At 37.9% G+C, this 25,007-nt stretch overlaps 1 protein-coding gene across 1 annotated transcript in view; it reads right to left on the bottom strand.

The window, feature by feature from the left end:
- Nucleotides 1-25,007, bottom strand: part of BTLA (B and T lymphocyte associated) — a 36,643-nt gene that overhangs the window by 10,360 nt on the left and 1,276 nt on the right. The window contains exon 2 of the mRNA XM_060198377.1: nt 7,674-7,988. Within this exon, the coding sequence (XP_060054360.1) occupies nt 7,674-7,988 (315 nt within the window). The remainder of the gene's footprint in view (nt 1-7,673; nt 7,989-25,007) is intronic.

Genomic DNA, 25,007 nt, shown 5'->3' with positions numbered 1-25,007 from the left:
ACCAGAGTAAGGATCCCGGTTTGAGACCCGGGCTCCCCACCTGAAGGGGAGTCACTTCACAAGCGGTGAAGCAGGTCTGCAGGTGTCTATCTTTCTCTCCCCCTCTGTCTTCCCCTCCTCTCTCCATTTCTCTCTGTTCTATCCAAAAACAAACAACAACAACAACAACAATAATAATAATAACCACAACGACAAAACAAGAAGGGCAACAAAGGGAATAAATAAATATTTTTTTTAAATGTGGTTGGGCAGGAGTAGATATCATAGTGGTTATGCACAGAGATCCTCATGCCTGAAGCTCTGAAGTCTCAAGTTCAATCTCCTATACAACCATCAGCCAGAGCTGATCAGTGCTCTGGTAAGAAGAAAAACAAACAAACAAACAAACAAACAAAAAACATGAACAGGGCTTGATTGTGACAGACTGGCTTGTAATTGAGAGATTCTACATGGGATCCTGAAGCAACACAGAAAATTTTAAGGGTATGAGTCCTGAGAGGTCATCAAGGCCTTGGTTATCAAGCACAAACCCAATAGTGTAACTTTAAGGATGTTCTACAAGGAACTGAATAAAAGAGTGACATTATGAAAGAAGTTTACCAGGCAATTCATGTGTATTTGGAAGATTAGCTGGCTAAAATGGATCAAAACTGAACAACATAAAAGACAAGAAGTCCATACAGTTCACTCTATCAGAGCTAAAGAAGCAGCTTTGTCATGAACATAGCCCCTGGAGCTCCAGTGGTGCAATCAGTTAGGGCGCGGTACTTAATATGAAGATAGCCTCAAATTCAAAGCCCAGAACCATGAGAGGTGCTATGGTACTAGAATAAGCTTTAGTGCTGTGGTTCATTTCTCTTTTTCTGTTTGAATAAAAAGTGGCCAGAGTGGTGAAATTGTGCATGTGTGAAGCACTAGCTCCACACACAAAAATAATAATTGTTTCATTTTAGAAAAAGGATAATATCTAAAATATTCATAGATATGGGATGATCTCACTCTCAGGCAGAAGTTGAAAAACAAGATCAGAAAAGAAAACACAAGTAGAACCTGAAATGGAATTGGCTTATTGCACCCAAGTAAAAGACTCTGGGGTGGGTGGGTGGGGAGAATACAGGTCCATGAAGGATGATAAATGACATAGTGGGGGTTGTATTGTTAAATGGGAAACTGGGGAATGTTATGCATGTACAAACTATTGTACTTACTGTTGAATGTAAACATTAATTCCCCAATAAAGAAATAAATTTTAAAAAGTAATAAAATAAAATATTCATAGACCACATTACAGAGTGGAAAGGTTTATAAACACAAGAGAAAAGACCCAAACTGAGGGTCGGGCAATGAGTTAAAGTCATTAGAAAAGTAGGAGGGTTGGGAGTAGGGCAGTAGCACAGTGGGTTAAACACGTGTGGAGCAAAGCACAAGGACTGGCTTAAGGATCCCAGTTCAAGCCCCTGACTCCCCACCTTGTTGGGAAATTGTGCAGATGCGGTCACATCCACCATGTTGTCCCCTCAGGGTATTGTCAATTCCTGTGAGAGTTGAAATTATAGTCCCGGAGTGCCTTGTTCCACCATGTTGTCCCCTCAGGGTATTGTCAATTCCCATGAGAAATGCTATTCCCGGAGTGCCTTGTTTCCTAGCCAATCTTGTCCCGACTTGTCACTTCCAGAATTTCTCCTATAAAAGCCCTTCTGCTTCTGCTCCCCTCTCTGTTTGCCCCTTTTCACATTGGTGACCGGACGCAGAGAAGGGTTGTTGTACATAGCAGGAGGCGGTCATTTTGCTAACTCCACGTGGCCCGAACCTCTGCGCTCTCACCCAACTCTGAGGTGCCCCCGTGATTAAAGATTTGTGTTCCCTCTCAGCCCTGATCCCTTCTCTCTCCTCTGCACATGCAGCCCGACATCTGGTGCCTGAACAGGGACTTAACCCACCCAGACGCAGGTAAGTATATAGCCGTTTGGCTCCCTATAGCCTCGTGTCCCTTTTCTCCCTCTTCTTATTTCTCTGAGACCCTCCCGCCATGGGAGACCTTCCTTTTTATGAAGAGGCTTCCAAAAGAGGGGTACAGTTCTACACAATTCCCACCACCCGATCTCCATATCCCATCCCCTCCCCTGATAGCTTTCCCATTCTCAATCTCTCTGGGGACTATGGACCCAGGGTCGTTGTGCCCTTCTAGACTTCTAGGCTTCATGGTATTGGGTTGCAGCTTACCCTGGACTACTGTGAATTTCCGCACTGTACCCCTTTAAGAGATTTTTAAAAATGTCTTACAATTTTTTTTTTATTTTTACATTTTTTAAAAATTTTTTTAGGTGTGCTTTTTGCACATATTTATTTTCAACTTATGGACTGTCTCCTAATCATTTTTTATTAGTGATTTGATAATGATTAACAAGTTTGTAAGAAAATAGGGGTACAAATCCATACAGTTCCCTACACCAGTGTTCTGTGTCCCACCAAGTTGCAGATGCTACCATAATCTCATCCTGACTTCTCTGGGAAGACAACCTTGCCAATGTGTCCTGGACCCTCACCTCTCCAGAGCTACACCTGACTAGGGAAAGACAGAAACAGGGGGTATGGATCCACCTGCCAATGCCCATGTCCAGTGGAGAAGCAATTACAGAAGCCATAACTCCTAACTTCAGCACCCCCAAAATAACTGTAAGGTATCCAGGCCTTCCACCTTTTGCAATCCCAAAAGAACCTTAATGGAGCCAGACCTTCCACCTTCTGAACCCCATAAAGAATTTTGGTCTCTACTCCCAGAAAGAAAAAGAATTGAGAAACTTCCAATGAAAGGATAGGATACTGGTACGAATTGTATGGAATTGGACCACTCTTATCCTACAAACCTGGTAATCATTATCAAGTCACTAATAAAGAACATGCAAAAGGAGGAAGAGGAGAAGAATAAGGAGGAGAAGAGAAAGAAGGAGGAGAAAAAGAAGAAGAAGGAGTAAGAGGAGGAGAATAAGAAGGAGAAGAAGGAGGAAAAGGAGAAGAAGAAGTAAAAGTAGTAGGAGGATGAGGTGGAGGAGAAGGGCAAGAAGGAGAAAGAAAACAAAGAAATGAAACAGACTGGAGATATGGATTGACCTGCCAACACCCATGTCCAGCAGAGAAGCAATTACAGAAGCCAGAACTCCCAGCTTATGTACTCCCCAAGATAATTTTGATCCATACTTCCAGTGAGGGACAAATGCTAGGGGGAAGATGACCAGAGAGCACAGAACTCCAACTACATTAGGAACAGAAGAGAGAGAAGGAAAAAAGAGAGATATTTGGATGTAGTAATAGATTTATGTGTGACTTGGAAAGGAAGAAAAGATGGGGCCTTAAAAAAAACTAAGAGGGGGTGGGGCAGTAGTGCAGCAGGTTAAGTGCACATGATGCTAAGCTGCTAAGTGCAAGGACCACCGTTAACGATCCCAGTTCGAGCCCCTGTTTCCCCACCTGCAGGGGCATCGCCTCAAGGACGGTGAAGCGGGTCTGCAGGTGTCTATTTTTGTCTCCCCTCCTCTCTCAATTTCTCTCTGTCCTATCCAGCAACAGTGACAACAACAACAACAACAACAACGATAAATAACAATGCCAACAAAAGGGAAAAAATAGCCTCCAGGAGCAGTGGATTCGTAGTGCAGACACCGAGCCCCAGCAATAACCCTGGAGGCAAAAAAAGAAAAAAAAGAAAAAGAAAGAATGAAAGAAAGAAAGAAAGAAAGAAAGAAAGAAAGAAAGAAAGAAAGAAAGAAGGAAGGAAGAAAATGTAGACAGATTGGGGCTGGGGCATGGCGCACCTCTTGAGTGCACATGTTACAATGTGCAAGGACCCGGGTTCAAGCCCCTGACCTCCACCTGAAGGGGAAAAGCTTTGCGAGTGGTAAAGGAGTGTTGTAGTTGTCTGTCTGATTTCTGCCTCTCTACCACCCCCTTCTCTCTCAATTTCTGGCTGTCTCCATCCAATAAAGAAATAAAGATAATAAAAAATTTAGAAAAAAACAACAAATCTAGACAGATTGTGGTAGAAATAATAGCTAATACAAATCTGCAACCTTGGGAGAACTGCTGTAGCTTACATCAGAAGGATTGGGGATCCAGTACTCTGGTGGTGTGAACAGTGCAAAATTGTACTCCTATATCTTGTGATTTTGTAAATCATTATTAAATCACTAATGAAAAAAGAAAAATGTAAAAAAAAATATAAAAAAGGAATTCAAATGGATTTTTTTAATGGATTTTTTAATTTGGGTCACTTTAAAGGAATTTGGAACCTGATTCCAAAATGTGCGTGTAAAGTAATAATTTAAAAACACAAAATGCATGCATTTAAGTTAATGGTGCCCATATAAGAGGGAACTGTGCAATGTTACATATAGATTTCCAACATGATACAGCTATATTGAACATCTTTAAAATTTCTCTTATGCAATTACCTTAGAAGTCAGTATATGAAATACCTTTTTATAATTAAAAGATGACTCTTTCATCTAAATCCATTTATCATTGTAATGTACATACAACATAAAATTATTACTGAAATTATTCAATGTGTGCAATTCAGTGACTTTAAGACACTCACTATATTGTATAATTACCATCACTACTTGGTTTTAGAAGCTTGTCATTAGCCTATAACAAGACCTTACCCGAGTAAAATAATCATATTTATCCTCCCCTTCTTCCAATGACAGCCTCTGACTGTCATTCATCATTTTCTATATCGGAATTTTTCTGTTCAAGATATCTTCTGTACAGTCACACAATATGTGATCTTCTGTGGCTTGTTTCTTTTCTTAGCATAAAGTTTATAAGCTTTTTTATGTTGTAGTATATGTTTGTCCTTCACGGCTTACTTATCCTGACTGAAAATTATTCCATTGGATAAATATACCATATCCAATATATCCACGTATCCTTTATCCATTTATCAGCCAATTGGACATTCAGTATGTTATTGTGAGGGCTGCTTAAACATTATCACACATTTTTGTGTGAATATATAGTTGTACAACAGTTCGGTATTTACTAGGAATGGAATTTATATGTCCATGGGAATTATATTTAACCTTACGAGGTACTACCAGATTGTTCTCCAATGCAACTGCACCATTTCACATTCCCATGGCCCCTTTATAAGGGTTTCAATTTGTCCATGTGCTATTTTTCTCTAAAAAAATATCATATATATTTATATCCAGTCATACACTCTTAGTCAGTAGGAAGTGGTATCCCATATTATGGCTTTGATTTGCATTTCTTTTGTAAATACATTGAGCTTTTTTGTTTGTTTGTTTGTTTGTTTGTTTCTGTGCCTATAGGCCATATACAGATCTTCTTTAGAGAGAGGACTATTTTGTCTATTTTTCAACTGGCTTATTTGTTACTGAGTTATAGTAATTCATGATATATTTTGGGTACTAGCCCCTTACCAGTTATATGATTTGTAAATATTTCCTCATATTCTGTGGATTGTCTTTTTCTATTTATTATTATTAATAAGGCTTTACTATTCTGGATTGACTTTTTCAGACAGAGAGTGACAGAAACAGAGAGACAAAGGTCGAAAAGGACTCTCCTCAGTGTGCTGGGGGGTCTGGCTCAAATCTTGGTTGTGAATTGACAAGGGAGGCACACTAGGCACACTATCCCAATAAGCTATTGAATTTTTTTTTTACCTGTTTTCCTCTCTTGATACTGTCTTGAACAAAAAATGTTTAACTTTGATGAAGTAAAACTTACCTGTTTTTCTTTTGCCGCTTAAACTTTTGATATTGTTTCTAAGACGTTATTAACAAATCCAAGATCATTGAGATTTATTCCCTACATTTTCCTTTAAATAATATTGAAATTTTAGGGCCCAGGTGGTGGTGAATCTGGTTGAGCACACATATTACAGTGCACAAGGATCTGATTAAGCCTCTAGTCCCCACCTACAGGGGGAAAGCTTTGCAAGTAGTGAAGCAGTGTTGCGGGTGTCTCTCTCTTCCTCTCTATCACCCTCTTCCATCATGATTTCTAGCTGTCTCTATCCAATAAATAAATAAATAAATATAGTAAAAAATTTAATTTAACATATTGGAATTTTATGAAACATAGATCTTATATTACTGTATTAGATCTATAATGCATTACTATCCATTTTACTTATTTTCTCTTATACATAGTTTCAAGTAGAAGTCCAATTTTTGTTTTATTTGTGAAAATTTAATTTACCAGTACCATTTATTGAAGAAAATCTATTCTTTTTCCATTGAATGAAACTTTGTAAAATAAAAAATCAGCTCTCCAAGGATGTATAGCTTAATCCTAGACATTCAATTTTATTCCATTGAATTATATAGCTCTATTTATGCCAGTACCATGTAAGTTTTCTTTGTTATAGCACTTGGGTCTCACGTCTGAGTGGCTCTTCCTAGCCTAGTTTTTCATTCTTTTTATTTTGGAGAAAGAGAAGAGACATCACAGTACTATTCTTCCACCCATGGGGCTCTCCCCAATGCTATGCAATTTAAAGAGTACATATATTTATATGACATAACCATATTGTCTATGAAATACAGTTAGTTTTACTTCTTCATTTTCAATTTGGATGTTTTTATTTATTTTCTTGATTAATTGTTCTGACTATAACTTTCAGTTAAATTTTGAATAGAAATGGAGAAAAAAATACTTGTCTTGTTCCTATTATTAGGGTGAAATCTTTCCATCTTTCACTTCTGAATATAGATGACAGCTATAGGATTTTCACAAACCCAATACTTTTTGAATCTCTCCTCTCCCTCTCTATTTATACATGTTTCTTTTAGCTTGTTTCCCACCCCTACTCCTACCCCCACACCCCCAGTGTAAGTCAGTATTTCCTTCCTCTGCTCTTTGAACCCATAAGAAGACGTCTGGAGAGGAACTGAGGAGGTAGTTAGAGCTATAAATATTTCCAAAGCCCATTATGAAGTCAGGTTATTTTTATTATTATTAGTCTCTGTGCAAACTGTGAACTATTACCACGTGTATAATTGTCTGAATACTTCAAAACTAATTTCAGGAATTATTATCAGTAAAGTCAAAGATAGAAAGCAAGGAAAAAAAAAAAAAAGGAGAAAGTTGTATATGACCCTTGATGTCCACTTTGTAATTTTGTCCCATATTTTAGTCATTTACTTTAAGATTTATCAAATAATTATATGCCTTCTAAAGGTAAGAATGACAACTTATTTTTTCTTTCCTCTGACGTTATCGCTGGGGCTCCATGCCTGCACTACAAATTCACTGCTCCTAGAGGCCATTTTTTTTCCATTTTATTGAGTAGGACATAGAAGTTTTGAGAGGAGGTGGGGGGGATAAAGCTAGAGAGATATCTGCAAACTTGCTTCACTCCTTGTGAAGCGACCCCCACCCCTGCCATGGAGGAACCAGGGATGGGGAGCCAGCGGCTAGAACCGGAATCCTTGAGCAGGTCCTTCGTAGTATATCCCAATAGTGAAACTTTGACACACACACACACACACACACACACACACACCCCTCATGATCTGTGAGATATGATTGCCTTCTGATGTTACACATGAACTCAATGTCTAAGACAATCACTTCATAATCAGTCTTCACCCTCCATGATATATGGTAAGAAAAACTGACTAATCTTCATGTCTAGAACTCACCTCTCACATAAAGGACTACTGAATGACTTTCCATGACTTCAGTTGTTAAATTCACAGAACAGCGGTATGATCCATTGTCACTTGCAAACACTTGATCAAAATGCAGAACAAAAACTGAAGTATTCTCCTTTTCTTCCCAACTCAAATGTCCCTCATCTCCAAGACTTAAACACTTGTTTCCTTTAAACTTGCACCAGGTCACGTTAGGTCTGTGGGTACAGTATTTCACAGGGCATTCCAGTTTAAATGTATCACCTACTGAGGCTGTGTACTTGGAATCTCTCTTAACATAAATTGCAGTACATGATCTTTCTCCTGAAAGATGGAAAAAAGGGGGGGATTAAAATCAAACGTGTTCTGGAAGGACCAGATATTTCTCAAGCATGATTCTAATAACACTCTAGTAACTAAATCTCACTACCTGAGTATCTGATACATAATAGGCAAACAACAGGTGTTGAAAAATAGTTTTCTCAACTGCTCAAAAGTTGCCAAAATATTATGAATATTTTTTTTATTATAAAATTACATTTCATTTTTATAGCTGTTCTGGTAGGTAGTAAATAATAATAATAACAATAATAATGTATTATCAATTGCCTATACTTCAGGACTGTTTGAAAATTAGTATTTTAACACACTTAACCCTCACAGCAAAAGATAAATAAATAAATTATAATGAACATTATTTTAGAAACAAGAGAACTGGCATACTAAGAAATGTTTAAATTTATATGTTAGACTAGGCTAATCCTGACTTAAACACTTAAGAGTCTTAGTTTCTCAAACACTAATTATTTATGTGTTGTTTCTTGAACAACAGTCACACTTTCTATTACTGGCTCTGATATATTCCATAAGTGGAAGAGAAGGGTTTATAGATAACTATATCTACTATCTTTGAAATAAGAATTTTCTTTTTAAAAAAAAAAATTCTTTTGGGGGGATTGTTTTTCATTCGACAGTAAATACAATAGTTTGTACATGCATAACATTTCTCAGTTTTCCACATAACAATACAACCCCCACTAGGTTCTCTGTCATCCTTTTTGGGCCTGTACTCTCCCCCCACCCCACCCCCCACCCCAGAGTCTTATACTTTGGTGCAATACACCAACTCCATGAACTAACAATTATCTTTGTTTTTCAATGATCTCGATGCTGTCTTGTAACTTTTCCAATATAGAAGACATATAGCTCAAGTTGACTGTTGGAAGGAACCATAGGGTGTTTTTAGATAACTTGATTTTTTTTCTTCCCAGGTGGGAGGAAAACTGTAATCTGCTTCTTTTTGAAGTTTTGCCTACTTGCCACATGTACAGAAAATATGATGCCTTTTAGTTTGGTGAGGAGGACTTCTACTGAAAATAGATTTATCTGTCTTCTATGAACTTTCAATTAGTAATTGTCAACTGTATATAAAATGTGCAACAATTTCTTTAATCATCTGCATTTCCCTAAGCAATATGTTAGCCTTAATTCACCATGAAAATATTTACCTAGCTACCTAGCAACCTCAACATCTGTTTTTTTTTTTTTTTTTTTTTTTTTTTACCTTTGCACTGTTAAGCTCTGGTTCATGGGGATTGAACTTGGAACCTCAGAGACCCAGGCAACAAAGTTCTTTTGCATAACCATTATGCTATCTCCCCAAGCCTGGAACATAACTAAGAGCCAACATACATGAAAAAGAATATTTTCTAAGAAAAAAAAAATGTGGCAGTGTGATTGTGTGTGTGTGTGTGTGTGTGTGTGTGTGTGTGTGTGTGTGTGTGTGTGTGTGAATTTAGGGCGTCACATACATGATTTCACCATTCTGGGTTATAATTCGCTTTTTTTATTTTTAACTCAGATTTAGAATATATTATTCTTACAATTCCATTATAACTATCCAATTATCTCAAGGGTATAATTTTACATAACACTATAATGAGTATGTTCATAATGACAATATTGAATTAACAATGAAACTTTATATTTAGTCTAATCTATCTAAACAAAGAACAGTTTGGTCTATTTTACAAAGAACTTTATCAGAAATGGTTACGTCAAAAATGTTTGAACTTTTTAGGAGTGAACTTCAATTACTCAGAATATACATTTACTGTACACATTATTCTGTCTCTGCTAACTCTTGGACAAGCTCAAGAAATTGTAGCAACCATTAACTTCTTTGCATTAATTACATTATGAGTTTATATAAATAATAAAACAGACTTCTACAGAGTTCACTTGTTATTCTGGTAAAACAAGATAACTAATGTAGACTAAATTTCTATTAAATTGAGCCTTTTGTCATAATTTTTTAGTAGCATTAAGACTAAATATGTTGAGTGTTTTCTCATTTATTTTTCTTTTCTATATCTGTATAATTATTATTATTATTTTTTCCTCCTCCAGGGTTATTGCTGGGCTCGGTGCCTGCACCATGAATCCACCGCTCCTGGAGGCCATTTTTTTCCCCCTTTTTGTTGCCCTTGTTGTAGCTTCGTTGTGGTTACTATTATTGCCCTTGTTGACGCAATTCGTTGTTGGATAGGACAGAGAGAAATGGAGAGAGGAGGGGAAGACAGAGAAGGGGAGACAAAGATAGACACCTGCAGACCTGCTTCACCGCCTGTGAAGCGACTCCCCTGCAGTTGGGGAGCCGGGGGCTCGAACCAGGATCCTTACGCAGGTCCCTGCGCTTTGCGCCACATGCGCTTAACCCACTGCGCCACCGCCCGACCCCCTGTATAATTATTTTTAACTTAACCCTATCCTGAACTACTCTTTCAGAAATAAATCCAATCCCTTTATTAATTCTTTTCATTAATCTTCAAGCATTTTATTAATTGACACAAGTACTATAGATTACAATGGCATAGCCTTATGGAGACTATAACTAGAACAATAAAAAAGCAAAGAAAGCTAAGAACTAACCAGATGGTGAGCTGGGGAAAACATTTGGTCCTGAGTTCAACATGTTGCAGTACTTAGCATAATCTTCCACTTTATTTCTTTGACCTTTTCAACAAGAAAAGTCTCATTTGTAACTATTTCCTAACTCTCAGAAACTTCTCTTCTAGAAGTGTGCTTGTATCTCATCACCTCTATTGAGGATAATTATCTGAGTGAGTTTTCAGAAAGCAAACAGACAAAGGAGAACATCTGAGAATTTTTTGAGAATTGCATAAAATTTCTATAATGTCTGAAGTCTTGTAACTGATTTGAGACCTCAAACAAATTCACTTTATGACTTCCAAATTTGATTGCTTCCAAAAAAAATTTTTTTTAAATGTAAGCAAACTGAAAGTCAAGTTTTAAGGATGAGATTTTCAAAAACTTGAAGAGAAAGGACAAGATAACTTACTAAAAGGAACTACCTAGCAATATAATACCTGGATGTGGCTAGACTTACAAAAACTAAAAGGGCATACCAGATGTAGAAAATTGAAGTGAAACTGTGTGCCCAAAAGTCTATTGGACTCAACATCCCTAATTTTAACAGACTACCTCCATCTCCTAGCTTCTCTTTTTGTTTATTTGAATAAGTCAATAATAATTGTGGAGCCTAGATCTCTATGCCAAAGTTGTGAAAACTGAGGAGTTTGAAAATGTGTAGACAGTGTTACCCTCATTTATTTGATGCAACAGGGATTAAGCAACAATGAAACTACTTTTGTGATATCTCTTTAGTATCTACCATTACCGTTATCTTATCTTCTTTTTTTTTTTTTTCCTCCTCTGGGGTTATTGCTGGGCTCGGTGCCTGCACCATGAATCCACCGCTCCTGGAGGCCATTTTTTCCCCCTTTTGTTGCCCTTGTTGTAGCTTCGTTGTGGTTATTATTATTGCCCTTGTTGACGCAATTCGTTGTTGGATAGGACAGAGAGAAATGGAGAGAGGAGGGGAAGACAGAGAAGGGGAGACAAAGATAGACACCTGCAGACCTGCTTCACCGCCTGTGAAGTGACTCCCCTGCAGGTGGGGAGCCGGGGGCTCAAACCGGGATCCTTACGGCGGTCGCTGCGCTTTGCGCCACCTGCGCTTAACCCACTGCGCCGCCGCCCGACCCCCATCTTATCTTCTTTTAAGTTTACTCAAACTAAAAGCAAGGCTCAGAAGGACCTTGTAGACCAGGGTCCATGAAATGGGGCATAAGAACATATATACAGAAGTTGGGGGGGAAAATATACCTTAAAGCAAAAGTGCACAGTAGTTTGAAGTGAGTCAATAAATGTAGCAAGCAAGCAAAAAGACCTAAAAATACACCATAAAGTACCTGGTGAAATAGTTTCTACTTAGACCTAGATACCCTTTTCACCTACCTTCTATTGCACATCCCTCAACAATTCCAAAACTAACTTTGTCAGACAAAGTAAGGACTACAAAAGTTGAATAAGAGCACAAGATGGGAATACTTTAATGATGACTCTTTAGTCACTACCAGACCACCCTATCACCTGAGGCCCTGGTCAGGGAGTCCTGAGATTCCCACACAGACATGATGGACCTAGACCTCTAACAGATCCCTCTCACCACTGTCACTGGTCATCTCCATCAGGAACAACACAATGGACCCCTTTGTAGGCCCCTATCAAACCTGGCCCTCAATGTGCATCAACAAAGGCAGGGAATGTTCCATTCTCCGAAGGGAGGTTGGATAGTATACTACCTATCACTCAAGCATGTTGGGTCCTGAAATTGGCACAGCATGGGATATTCCTAGCCATGACCACAGAATATAAGTTCAGACCTACAGGGATGCAGAGGTTACAGAGGCTCTTGTGTTGAACATGGGCCCCAGGTCAAATTAATGGGGTTTACAGTTTGTTAATATTTATATACTTTTCCTATGTTTGGGAGCTACTCTCTCCCCTGATCCAGCTTGTTGGTCCTTTTTCCAACTATGACACCATCCCCCCAGACAATAACTTAGGTCACCTGCACATTAGATGTCAGAAGCAGGCAAAAACTAGTAGGGTCGTGGGCCCCTTAGAATATACCTAAAATAGACCTACAAACTTTTTCCAAAACAGAGACCCAAAATCTCCATCCACAATATTCTTGAATTTAAGGTCATGATTAGTCAACAATTTTCTCTGCTTTATATCTTAACTCTTTTTCAGCCACCAGGTTCCAGATGTTACCGTGATGCCAACCGGACTCCCCCAGGGCAGACGACCCCAATCATTCGGGAGCCACACCTCCCCAGAACCCTACCCTTTTAGGGAAAAAGAGAGAAAGGCTGGGAGTATGGATTGACCTGTCAATGCCCATGTTCATCGGGGAAGCAATAACAGAAGCCAGACCTTCCATCTTCTGAACTCCATAATGACCCTGGGCCCATGTTCCCAGAGTGCTAAAGGATAGGAAAGCTATCAGGAGAGGGAGTAGGATATGGAGTTCCGGTAGTGGTGGGAATTATGTGGAATTATACCCCTCTTATCCTATGGTCTTGTCAGTATTTCCTTTTTTTAAAAATATTTATTTTATTTATTCCCTTTTGTTGCCCTTGTTATTTTATTGTTGTAGTTATTATTGTTGTCATTATTGTTGTTGAATAGGACAGAGAGAAATGGAGAGAGGAGGGGAAGACAGAGAGGGGGAGAGAAAGATAGACACCTGCAGACCTGCTTCACTGCCTGTGAAGCGACTCCCCTGCACGTGGGGAGCCAGGGCTTGAACCGTGATCCTTATACTGGTCCTTGTGCTTTGCGCCACCTGCGCTTAACCCGCTGCGCTACAGCCCGACTCCCCAGTGTTTCCTTTTTTAAAATAAAAATTAAAGAAAGAAAGACACTACAGCAAAAAAAAAAAAAAAAAATTGTTATGGCCTAGAGGAACAAATAAGATATAAGGCAGGCCTCCCTTGAAAGAGATTGCCTTGTAATGGTAAACAAAGATGAAATAACACTGTATAGATTTTGCATGGGTGTGCAAAGATTCACTTTGGTTGAAAAGAATGGAAAGATTATATTTGAGCAGAACATTAGAGAACTAACTAGTAGCTGGTTGAAGATGAAAGATGTGAATAGAAGAGAATTATTTATTTTTTTTTATTTTACTAAGGAAGTAGTGTTTTACAAAACTATTTTGTCTGAGTACAGTTTCACATCTCCTCAGAACGTGTTAACATACCTCACTGTACACCCAGGTGTAATCTCTCTCCACAGTAGTTGATAGTATCACTTCCCTTATCTAAGTCCCTAACCTCCCCCCTCCTCCTTTAATACAGGAGAGTGGTTTTTTTTATTTTTATTTATAAAAGTGAAACACTAACAAAAACCAAAGGATAAGACAGTTACAACTCCACACAATTCCTACCACCAGAACTCTGTATCCCATCCCTTCCCCTGATAGCTTTCCTATTCTTTATCCCTCTGGGAGTATGGACCCAGGGTCATTATGGGGTGCAGAAGGTGGAAGGTCTGGCTTCTGTAACTGCTTCCCCGATGAACATAGGTGTTGACAGGTCGATCCATACTCCCAACCTGTCTCTCTCTTACCCTGGGGGGGGGGGGGGGGCTGGGCTCTGGGGAAGCAGGCCTCCAGGACACATTGGTGGGGTTGTCTGCCCAGAGAAGTCCAGTTGGCATCATGTTAGCATCTGGAACCTGGTGGCTGAAAAAAGTGTTAACGCATAAAGCCAAACAAATCATTGGCTAATCCTGAACCTAAAGGCTGGAAGAGTGCAGATGAAGAGTTGGGGTCTCCATTTTGTAGGCCTATTTTGGTTATATTCCAAAGAGTCCATGACTATACTAGTTTGTTTTTTTTTTTCAGAGCCTGACATCTGATATGCAGGTGAATCCAAGTTATTGTCTGTGAAGATAATGTCAAGGCTGGAAAAAGGACCAGAAGAGAAGTATTTTAAAACTGAGAAGCCAGAAGGGACAACATTCATTTCAACATGGTTGTTTAAATGCTAACATATTGGGTGGACTTGAAAGAGTCACCCTTTCTAACTTGTTCTCTATTTATTTAAAATATGATGAAAGAATTTGATACCAAAAATGGGAAAATTCTTAATATCAATCCTACCTACCTACACACACACACACACACACACACACACACACACGTATACAATTCCCAGCCTCTTCAATGCATTACATACATTACGAAGCCATGTTTTGGTTCCTCTTTCTATGATATTATGTTGTCTTTCCATTTAGCTATTGGACTATCACTCTTTAAAGACTACTTGCTTGGGAGAAGTACAGAAGAGAGCTGGTTGTTAGTTCTGACCACTTCATTTATTTTTAATGAGATAATGGAAACAACACTGTGGTTCCTGCATATTCTTATCAAAGGGGTAGCCAGCATCATCTATCACACTGTCTTGAATGAGAAATAAAGAGAAGAATGTAAGTGTATCACCAAACATTAAATACATCAATTGACAAAAGAAGAAATAGACATGTCAACTGTACTTTTTCCTTGAAAAAAATAAAGTGTTTTATCTTTATCTATTTAAGATTAAAACTGGCATTTGTAGTGCAGGAGTGAAACACTGAGTTGAATGGAACACTTAAAATTTTCCATGTGATAAGCATGTTGATACAGCTTAGCTACATTTTAAAAATCATGTGTAATCACATCAAAAACTGAACTCAACTCACAAAATGAATATTCTGTGAAGAAGAATAAAGGACAGATCATATCTGCCTTTAACTGAGGTTTAGAAATCAGGGGCCAGGCAGTGGGTTCAAGCCCTGGTCCCCATCTGTAGGTGGGAACCTTCACAAGTGGTAAAGCAGGGCTACAGGTGTCTCTGCCTTTCTCCCTCTCTATCTCCTTCTCCTCTCTCAATTTTTCTCTGTCTCCATCTGAAAGAGAGCAAACCCAGAAATCAATATTAGCTACATAATAATAGTTAGTCTGCTGTTGCTGTCCTTGCTGCTTTTCTGAAGCTTTCTTATCTAATACTAGAAAGTTTATAATGTAGAAAACAATTAAAATAAAATCATACAGAAAAGGATGAAACCTCCGTCATGTCCAGGTTTCCATATGACATAATATACTCTTTTTTTTTTTTCTCTTTTTTTTTTTTATCTCCAGGGTTATTGCTGGAGCTGGGTGTGTGCACTACGAACCCACTGCTCCTGGAGGCCATTCTTTTCCCTCCATTTTTGTTGCCCTTGTTGTTGTTATGATTGTTGTTGTTGGGCAGGACAGACAGAAATCGAGAGAGAGAGAGAGAGAGGAGAAGACAGAGAGGGAGAGAGAAAGATAGACATTTGCAGACCTGCTTCACTGCCTGTGAAGCGAGCTCCAGGTAGGGAGCTGATGGTTCAAACCAGGATCTTTACACCAATCCCTGCACTTCATTCGATGCCCTTAACCACTGCACTGCCCAGACTCCATAATATACTTTTTTTTTAAATTTTCTTTATTGGGGAATTAATGTTTTTCATTTGACAGTAAATCATAATATACTTTTTTTAAGTTACTATAAATTTAGGAAGTCTCTCGATTTTTAAAAATTCTTATGAAAGCCACTGTTACATTATTTTTGTAAGCAGATTTCATGGACAGGTTTTTGTTGTTGTTGTTATTGTTTATTTCTTTATATTGCAAAGCCTGGACTTCACATACATATGACTTAATTACTCCCAGACTTCTCTCTCTTTCTTTCTCTCCTTTCCTCTCTCTCTCTCTCTCTCTCTCTCTCTCTCTCCTCCGAGAGTAGGAGAGACAATAAAGTATCAGAGCTTCTGTCAGTGTCATGGCACTGATTGTTTTGACAATTCTAGGTATTTTCTGATTCCAGATAAAAATTTATAGCTTTTTTTCTATTCTCTTACAAAATTGGTGGGAAGCTATCAGGGAAGGGGATGGGATACAGAGTTCTGGTGGTGGGAATTGTGTGAAGTTGTACTCCTCTTATCCTATGGTTTAGTCAATATTTCCTTTTTATAAATAAAAAATTAAATTAAAAAATAAAAATTAAATGATGATGAGTGAAAAAAATTGGTGGGACTTTGATGGAGATTGCACTAAATTTGTATATGGCTCTGGGTAGAAGAGTTGTTTTGACCCATCCCTCCCGCCCACTCCCACCCCCCACTGGCCCAGGAAGCTACATGTCTACCCCTCACCACTGGGTTTTTACTTTGGTGCCCTACTTACAATTTGATCAGGTCCTGCTTTTAGTTTCCCTTTCAGATCTTCTAAGTCAGCTTCTGTTGATGAGTGGGATCATCAGGTCCTGCTTTTAGTTTCCCTTTCAGATCTTCTAAGTCAGCTTCTGTTGATGAGTGGGATCATCCCATACTCATCTTTAACTTTCTGACTTAGTTCACTTAACATAATTCCTTCTAGCTCTGTCCAAGATGGGTCAGAGAAGGTGGGTTCATTGTTCTTGATAGCTGCATAGTATTCCATTGTGTATATATACCACAGCTTTCTCAGCCATTCATCTGTTGTTGGGCACCTGGGTTGCTTCCAGGTTTTAGCTATTATGAATTGTGCTGCTATGAACATAGGAGTACACACCTCTTTTTGGTTGGGTGTTATGGAGTCCTTGGGGTATAACCCCAGGAGAGGAATTATTGGGTCATATGGAAGGTCCATGTCTAGCCTTCTGAGAGTTTTTCAGACTGCTCTCCACAGAGGCTGTACCAATTTACATTCCCACCAGCAATGTAAAAGGGTTCCTCTGTCCCCACATCCTCTCCAGCATTTGTTGCTGCTGTCCTTTTTGATGTATGCCATTCTTGCAGGAGTGAGGTGGTATCTTAGTGTTGTCTTAATTTGCATTTCTCTGCCTTCTGCAACCCTCAACGACCCTGGGTCCATGCTCCCAGAGGGCTAGAGAATGGGAAGGCTTATCATGGGAGAGGGTGGGTTATGGGGATTGGGTGGTGGGAATTGTGTGGAGTTGTACCCCTCCTACCTTATGCCTTTGTTCACTAATCCTTTCTTAAATAAAAAATTAAAAAAAAAATAAATAAAGAAGAGTTGTTTTGATTGTTAATTCTTCTAAGCCATGAACATGAGATATCTTTCCACTTCTTTGTATCTTTTTCTATTTCCTGAATATTGACTCATAATTTTCAGTTTACAAGTCATTCACTTTTTTTCTTAGATAGTTTATTGTTTTTGCTGCTATAGTGAATGGGGCTTATTTCTGAATTTCTTCTTTTTCTTAGTGTTTGCATAAAGGAATGCCACTGACTTTTGTATTTTAATTTTGTAGCCTAACACCTTACTATATTGCTTAATAATTTCCAGAAGTTCCCTGCTGTATTCTTTAGGTGTGTGTGTGTGTGTGTGTGTGTGTATTATCATATCATCTGCTTTAGTAACAGTTTAACTGGATAATGCACATGCTTTCAAGGTTTAAACCAGGGAACCTGAGAAAAATTTTGATACTGTGGTGCGTCTCTCTATCTCTAATTCTTCCTTTCTATCTAAAAAAAAAAAATAAGGCTGGAGCAATGAAGCTCCAGTAATGACAAGGAAAAGAAAAAGAGGAAGGAAGGAAGGGAAGAAGGAGAAGAGAGAGATGTATAACGAAAGGATTTGAGGTGAAGAATATATGCAGCTCAATATACCTGGTAGTGGTAAACTTAAAACCACTAAAAAAAAAAAAAAACTATACAAGTATGTATTGTGGGAAATCTTGATTTTTGTCAAAAAAAAAATCTAACAAAAGTCGCTTGATGGTCATCCTGATATCTAGGTCAGCCAACCAGAAATAGGTGTTAGCTACAGACCACCACCTGATTCAGTGCCTCTCAAATGAATAGAATAGCAGCAAATGAAAATACCACCAGGAACTGAAAAGAAAAGGCAACTTGTGACACCTACTTGCTATTTTAAAAAAAAAGTTTGTGACTACGAACCTTATGTAAAATACAATTATTTCTAAGTTTTAAAGATCATATATTTTGATTATAGCTATTCCCTTGAGGAAATTTTCAAGTTTTACTATCTGTTCTCTATTGAAAATATGGAAAGCGGGAGTTGGGCTGTAGTGCAGCGGGTTAAGCGCAGGTGGCGCAGAGCACAAGGACCGGCATAGGGATCCCGGTTCGAACCCCGGCTCCCCACCTGCAGGGGAGTCGCTTCACAGGCGGTGAAGCAGGGCTGCAGGTGTCTATCTTTCTCTCCTCCTCTCTGTCTTCCCCTCCTCTCTCCATTTCTCTCTGTCCTATCCAACAACGACAACAATAATAACTACAACAATAAAACAACAAGGGCAACAAAAGGGAATAAATAAATAAAATAAATATTTTTAAAAAAATAAAAATAAAATAAATAAATAAATAAATAAAAATAAAAAAGAAAATATGGAAAGCTCAGAATGGTTGCATTCCTTGAAAGAAAAGAGTGACTGTAATGGACACGGACACATGCTATCTCAATTTAAAACAGTATTAGATTTGAGCATGGAAAAGTAAACAAGTAACTTTTGAAAAATAAAATTAATATGAGAGGTGTGATATACCAGTAAACTTCTATGACATCAACCAGGATATAAGTTTAGTTCCCATGAAAAGATGACAAATAAGTAAAGCCTTAGACACATAGTGGGGAGACTACACTAAAGTCTTCAGATTATATATATATATATATGTGTGTGTGTGTGTGTGTGTGTGTGTGTGTGTGTGTGTGTGTGTTTTCCCTGTTTAAACACACACACATCATATACACACATGCACACATATACACACCAACAATGGAGAAATGAAGGTAGAGAAGGAGGGAAAGAGGAAAAGAAGGAAAGAAGGAGGGAGATGGATTCACATAATATAAAGTTCCTTTTGCCAAAATAGAACTGTAGAGAATGGTATACCAAGAATACATGTTCTGAATACATATTTACTTCTACTACTTAAAAAAGTAAATAGACCACAAAATTGAGAATTTAACAATCATCTTGTGATACAATTTCCTTAAAAAAAATAAAAAACCTCTTTACAGTGGTATGTAACTTTAAGTTTGCTTTTATATGAATCTGATCTACTATACTTTGAAGCAATTTCTTCTAGGAGTGGAATTTCTCATAGTGTGATATGACTACTTAGTGGAAAATTTGAAGGCTAGTTCTTCAGCCTATGTGTACTGAACAATTTAAACTTTAAATCATATATATCTTGATCTTATCTTATTTGGGATAATTCTGAAATTGTTTTGTCTTTTAACAGTCATTTTAATATTTGTGATAGCTTTGCCAAATAGTTATAAAGCATACCAAGTGCCATTTTTTTTCTCCTTAAGACATTAAAGAGTAGAGTGGACAGAAAGCTTTACCAATAATCAAGCTAGATAGCACATAGCACATAATTTGCCCTGTTTGAGAGATCATCTCAATAGTTACTGGCTCACATTCACATTCAGTGCCACCTACCTACAAGTGAACTGTACCTGTCATTATAACTTGTTATACATCCATCCCAGATTCTCCTAACATGAGGAAAATCCAGTTGTACTATAGTTTTGGTGTGTGATTATGTGCTATGCACTTTTAATTACAATAGTGTGTGCTATGTATTATTTTAAAAGAACAAATTACAGAGCTACAGCAATATATTAACAGCTACACAGCAATAGTAGGGGACTTAAACACCCCACTTTCTCAACTTGACAGATAATCCCAGACAGAAAAGCAACAAAGAAACAAAGGAGCTGAATTAAAAGATAGATGTACTAGAACTACTGGACATTTTCAGAGTAAAAATGGTGATTTCACTCTTTTCAGCCCATCTTGGATGAAGCTTGAAGAAATCATGTTAAGTGAACTAAATCAGAAACAGAAGGATGAATATGGGATGATCTCATTCACAGGCAGAAGTTTAAAAACAAGATCAGAATAAAAAAAACACTAAGCAGAACTTCGACTGGAGTTGGTGTATTGCACCAAAGTAAAAGACTATGGAGATGGGGGGGGGGGAGTTCAGGTCCTGAAACAGGATGGCAGAGGACCTAGTGGGGGTTGTATTGTTGTGTGGAAAAATGAGAAATGTTATGCATGTACAAACTATTATATATTTACTATTGACTGTAAAACATTAATCCCCCAATAAAGAAAGAAAGAAAGAAAGAAAGAAAGAAAGAACAAATTACATGTCTACTTCTTTCCCAGATATTTTCCCACCTTCCCAAAATGCCCTACTACAGAGAATGCACCAAGTTTCGTGGGCATTTTCAAAGCACTAAAAGACACTTAGCAGTATCTTTGTGGCCAGAAACTTCTAGTTTCCCCAATACTAAGTCTCTTTTAATAAGGCAGAACAAATGAATACAACCTATTCATGCCTACCCAATTAGATCCCAAATACCCCAACCTTCTTTATAATCACTTCTGTATAATGGGATATTCATGAGGTATGCAAATTCCAGGCTGTATGCTGGTTAGATAGCTTGCCAGGGAGGAAACCAACCTCCTTACCCAAGTGTGAAAGCCAACTCATGCCCCTTGTACACCACATGGGAGTACTACAGCTCTGAAAGAAGATTCAGTGCTATAGTCTCTCTCCCTCTCCCTCTCCCCTTCCTCCTCTCCCTCCCCCACCCCTCCTCCTCTTTCTCTCTCCCTCTCCTTCTACCTCTCCATCACCCTTTCTCTACCTACTTCTCTATCTATAAAAGATCAGTGAAACCCCAACAATAATCAAAATTAAAATATATATCTAGGTCATGATTAAAGTAAACACAGATAACAAGAAAAAGAAAAAGAAAAATTACCTCTACCAGCTAAACCTGTTTCCCCAATACTAGCTGAAATGGTCTCGCAATACTCTGTTGGGCTGCATGAGAGTGGACTTCAAATTACATGTTTAGATTCGGAGCATAGTAAGATGATGTCTCTGCAAGTGTAGATACCAGTACAAGTACACAAAGAATTTCTTCCACAGAGATGAGCTTGCAATTAGTTTATAACTCTAAGAGGATACAAGAAAGGTGGGTGGTGTTGAACTTATTTCGAGGTAATAGGAAGTAGAACATTAGAAAAGTGAAGCAAATTGCATATGATACACTCTGCAGACATAGCATACTCAAGAGGATAGTAGATAATGATCCAAGAGCTATTTGTATTGGCCCTTCCAATGATCCTGATGGGACTATGAGGATAAATAAATTTGGACTAAATGAAAAAAATAAGACATTTTGGACTAAGTTTACAAAGCACTTACTACATATCTGACACTATTCCAAGTTTCTGCAGAATTTACTTAGTTAATACAACAGCCTTATAGGATCAGTGTAAGTATTGTCCTCAGTTTCTCATTGTTTAGTTGAAGAAAGGGCACCACCAGAAACAGTATAATCACTATTTATTTATTTATTTATTTATTTATAATGGCAGAAATGGGGTACTAATCTAGAGAGTTGGCTGTAGAACCTCCCATATTAGTCATTCCAATTCTACCTCTCCAGGGAACAAAGATTAAAATTGAGTTTAATTTTGGACCTGATTACAAATGTCTATGAACATTCTTCTTTCAATGATTCTGAACTCTAAATAAAGGTGAAACTCACGAATGATGGAAATGGAGGTGGAAAGTCCCAGTGAAACAAAAGAAATAATACTTTACCTCATTACTAAGTTTTAGAAGTGGTCTAGAGGAAGTAAGAATTAGTTAATGATTTTCAGAGTGTTAGGAAGGTCTACTCAAGGTAATCATTAAGAAGGGGTAAATATTTTCATTCATTAATTCAGGAAATCCTGCAATTGCTGACAGCATTCCTAGACATTTACATAACAGGCAAGTCATGGTTTGTGGCAGGAGTTCTTGCAATCTGGCAGAAGACAGAGTTCTCTCTCTGTGGCACAACATGTGCATATCTTAATAGGAACAAACAGCCAAAAGAATCATAAAAATAAGTGCAATAAAGACTCTGCTACAAAACTAGAACTTCAAGGAACAATAGAGGCAAAGTATTTTCTGTCTTAATGTTTCTCCTCTGACCTTAGGACATGACTAGTTTGTGGCAAAATGCCAGTCTGTACAAGATACTGAACTATCTCAATAAAGGAGAAAGGAAACACAGGTGGAAATATGACCCCAAACACTGTATTTTTTTTTTTCTTTTTTGACTCCAGGGTTATCACTGGGGCTCTGTGTAAGCACTACAAATCCACTGCTCCCAATGGTCATTTTTCTTTCTTTTTTTTCATTTTATCTTATAGGGAAGAATGAAATTGAGTGGGCAGGGGAAAACAGAGAGGGAGAGAGAAAGATGGACACCTGAAGACCTGTTTTACCACATGTGAAACATCCTCATTGCAGGTGGGGAGCAAGGGCTCAAACCCAGGTCCCTGTGTGGGTCCATTCACTTAGTGCTATGTGCACTTAACCAGGTGTACCACCACCTGGTCCCCAACACTGTATTCTCCAAAGAGCCAAACTATGTGTCTCTAATAGTGGGTCAGAATATGATTTTTTTTAACCACAATAAACAGTGACCAATAAAAAATTTCCTACTGGAGGAATAGAGGTGAGGGTGTCTCACACTTAATATAGCAGACATATCACCATGCATGATGACCCTGGATCCCACAAGAAGTTTCATGAGCAGTGGAGTAGTATTGCAGTTGTCTCTCCTCTGTCTCTCCCCTTTCTGTCTCTTCTCTTCTCTTCTCTTCTCTCTCTCAGAGAACTCAGAGAACAGTAAAAAAATTCGTTCCTATTGCCTTCATTCTGAATCCTATATAGTAAGTCAGTGGTATCCAGATTGATTGCAGTTCTCCTCTCTCTCTGTAGATTCCTCTGTTAATCCTCAACTGAACAAGCGACTGAAGGAGGTACAACTAGATCTTTTCATCAGCTATGAGACAGATGACTGACAGGCTGACCTGCCTCTTAGTTGTGATCAGCCCATCTGTGCAAGAAGGAAAGGTATTAATACTTTCCTCAGAAGAGAACTAACTCATAGACCAGATGCCAAGAGACAGAGTATCCTCTAATTCTGACACTTACAGAAACACAAGTCAAGCAAGTATAATTTCATTGTAAAGAAGGACCAAGTTATTTTCAATATCAGTATAGATGCATTCGCATTCCTGGGAAGAGGTACACAGATCTAACATTGTTTTGAAGTGCAAGGGAAACATCTTTAAAAATTATCTCTAAACACTTTGGAACTGTGCCAGTATAATTTTTAAGTCACCATTTATTGTGATTAATTAAATCACAGTAAATCCCCAAGATACAAAGTTTAGAATTAATGGGGCTGGGGAGATAGCATACTAGTTATGCAAAAAAAAAAAAAAGACTTTCATGCCTAAGGCATCTAAGGTATCATGTTCAATCCCCAGCACCACCATAAACTAGAGCTGAGCAGTGCTTTGGTAAAAATTAATAAATAAGTAAATAAAGTTCAGGATTAATGTGGCTTTAAGGAATGGAAAATAAATTTCATCAAGTATTTCTTATCTTAACCCGTAGCTTTAATTTATCATGAGTAATAAGCTACCAATAACAATACATGATACCTGGCCATCATTTTGTCCTAGACTTTCTATTTTATTTTCCATATAATTTGGCTCAATATATTTTGAGTTAAGCATATTGTATAACTTATTTATTTTATTTTAGCTTTTAAAGTTTAATGATTTAAGATTATGTTATAAATTTTTGAGACTTTATTTGATAGTGACAGAGGGAAATTGAGAAGGGAGGGGAGGTTGAGGAGGAGAAAGAGAGACAGAGAGACATTTGCAGTCCTGCTTCAACAATCATGAATCTTTCCCCCTGCAGGTGGGGGTCAAGGGCTTGAACCTGGGTCCTTGTGTGCTGTATGTAATGCTTAACCAGGTGTGCCACCACCCGGCCCCTACTATAAAATTTTATCTCCATTTATTTAAATTTTGTGGGCATTTCTTGCAAAAATAATATTAATAATATTAGCAAAATAATATTAAAAATAATCAAGCATTAATTATGTGTGCCAATCATGGAAAGAACTGTATTTATATTAATGCCATTCTAGTCTTAGCAACGGGCCCATAATTTAGGTATAATAATCATCTCTATTTCTTCTACAAATGAAGGAACCATAGCTAAGAAAGAATAATTAACTTAACTACAGTTGAAAAATAAATGGTAACTCCAGTAAATGAGCCAATCCTAACACTCCAGATCATTTTTATAAACCCAATGAGAAGAGAAATAAAAATTATTACCCAGAGGCTAGGGAGATAGCATAATAGTTATGTAAAAATACAGTGATGCCTAAAACATCACACGTCCCAATTATAACCCCCAAACACCACCTTAAGCCAGAGCTGAGCTGTGCTCTGATAATTAAATAAATAAAGTTTTCAAAAGATCATTCAATCCCAATATGATATAGTACTAAAAATTTTACTGTGTGACTTCATTTTATATAGTCTA

The sequence above is a fragment of the Erinaceus europaeus genome, chromosome 9, assembly GCF_950295315.1.
Source record: "Erinaceus europaeus chromosome 9, mEriEur2.1, whole genome shotgun sequence".
NCBI classification, from domain to species: domain Eukaryota; kingdom Metazoa; phylum Chordata; class Mammalia; order Eulipotyphla; family Erinaceidae; genus Erinaceus; species Erinaceus europaeus.
Note: the sequence above shows the minus strand (reverse complement) of the source record. Positions and strands in the feature narration are given on the sequence as shown.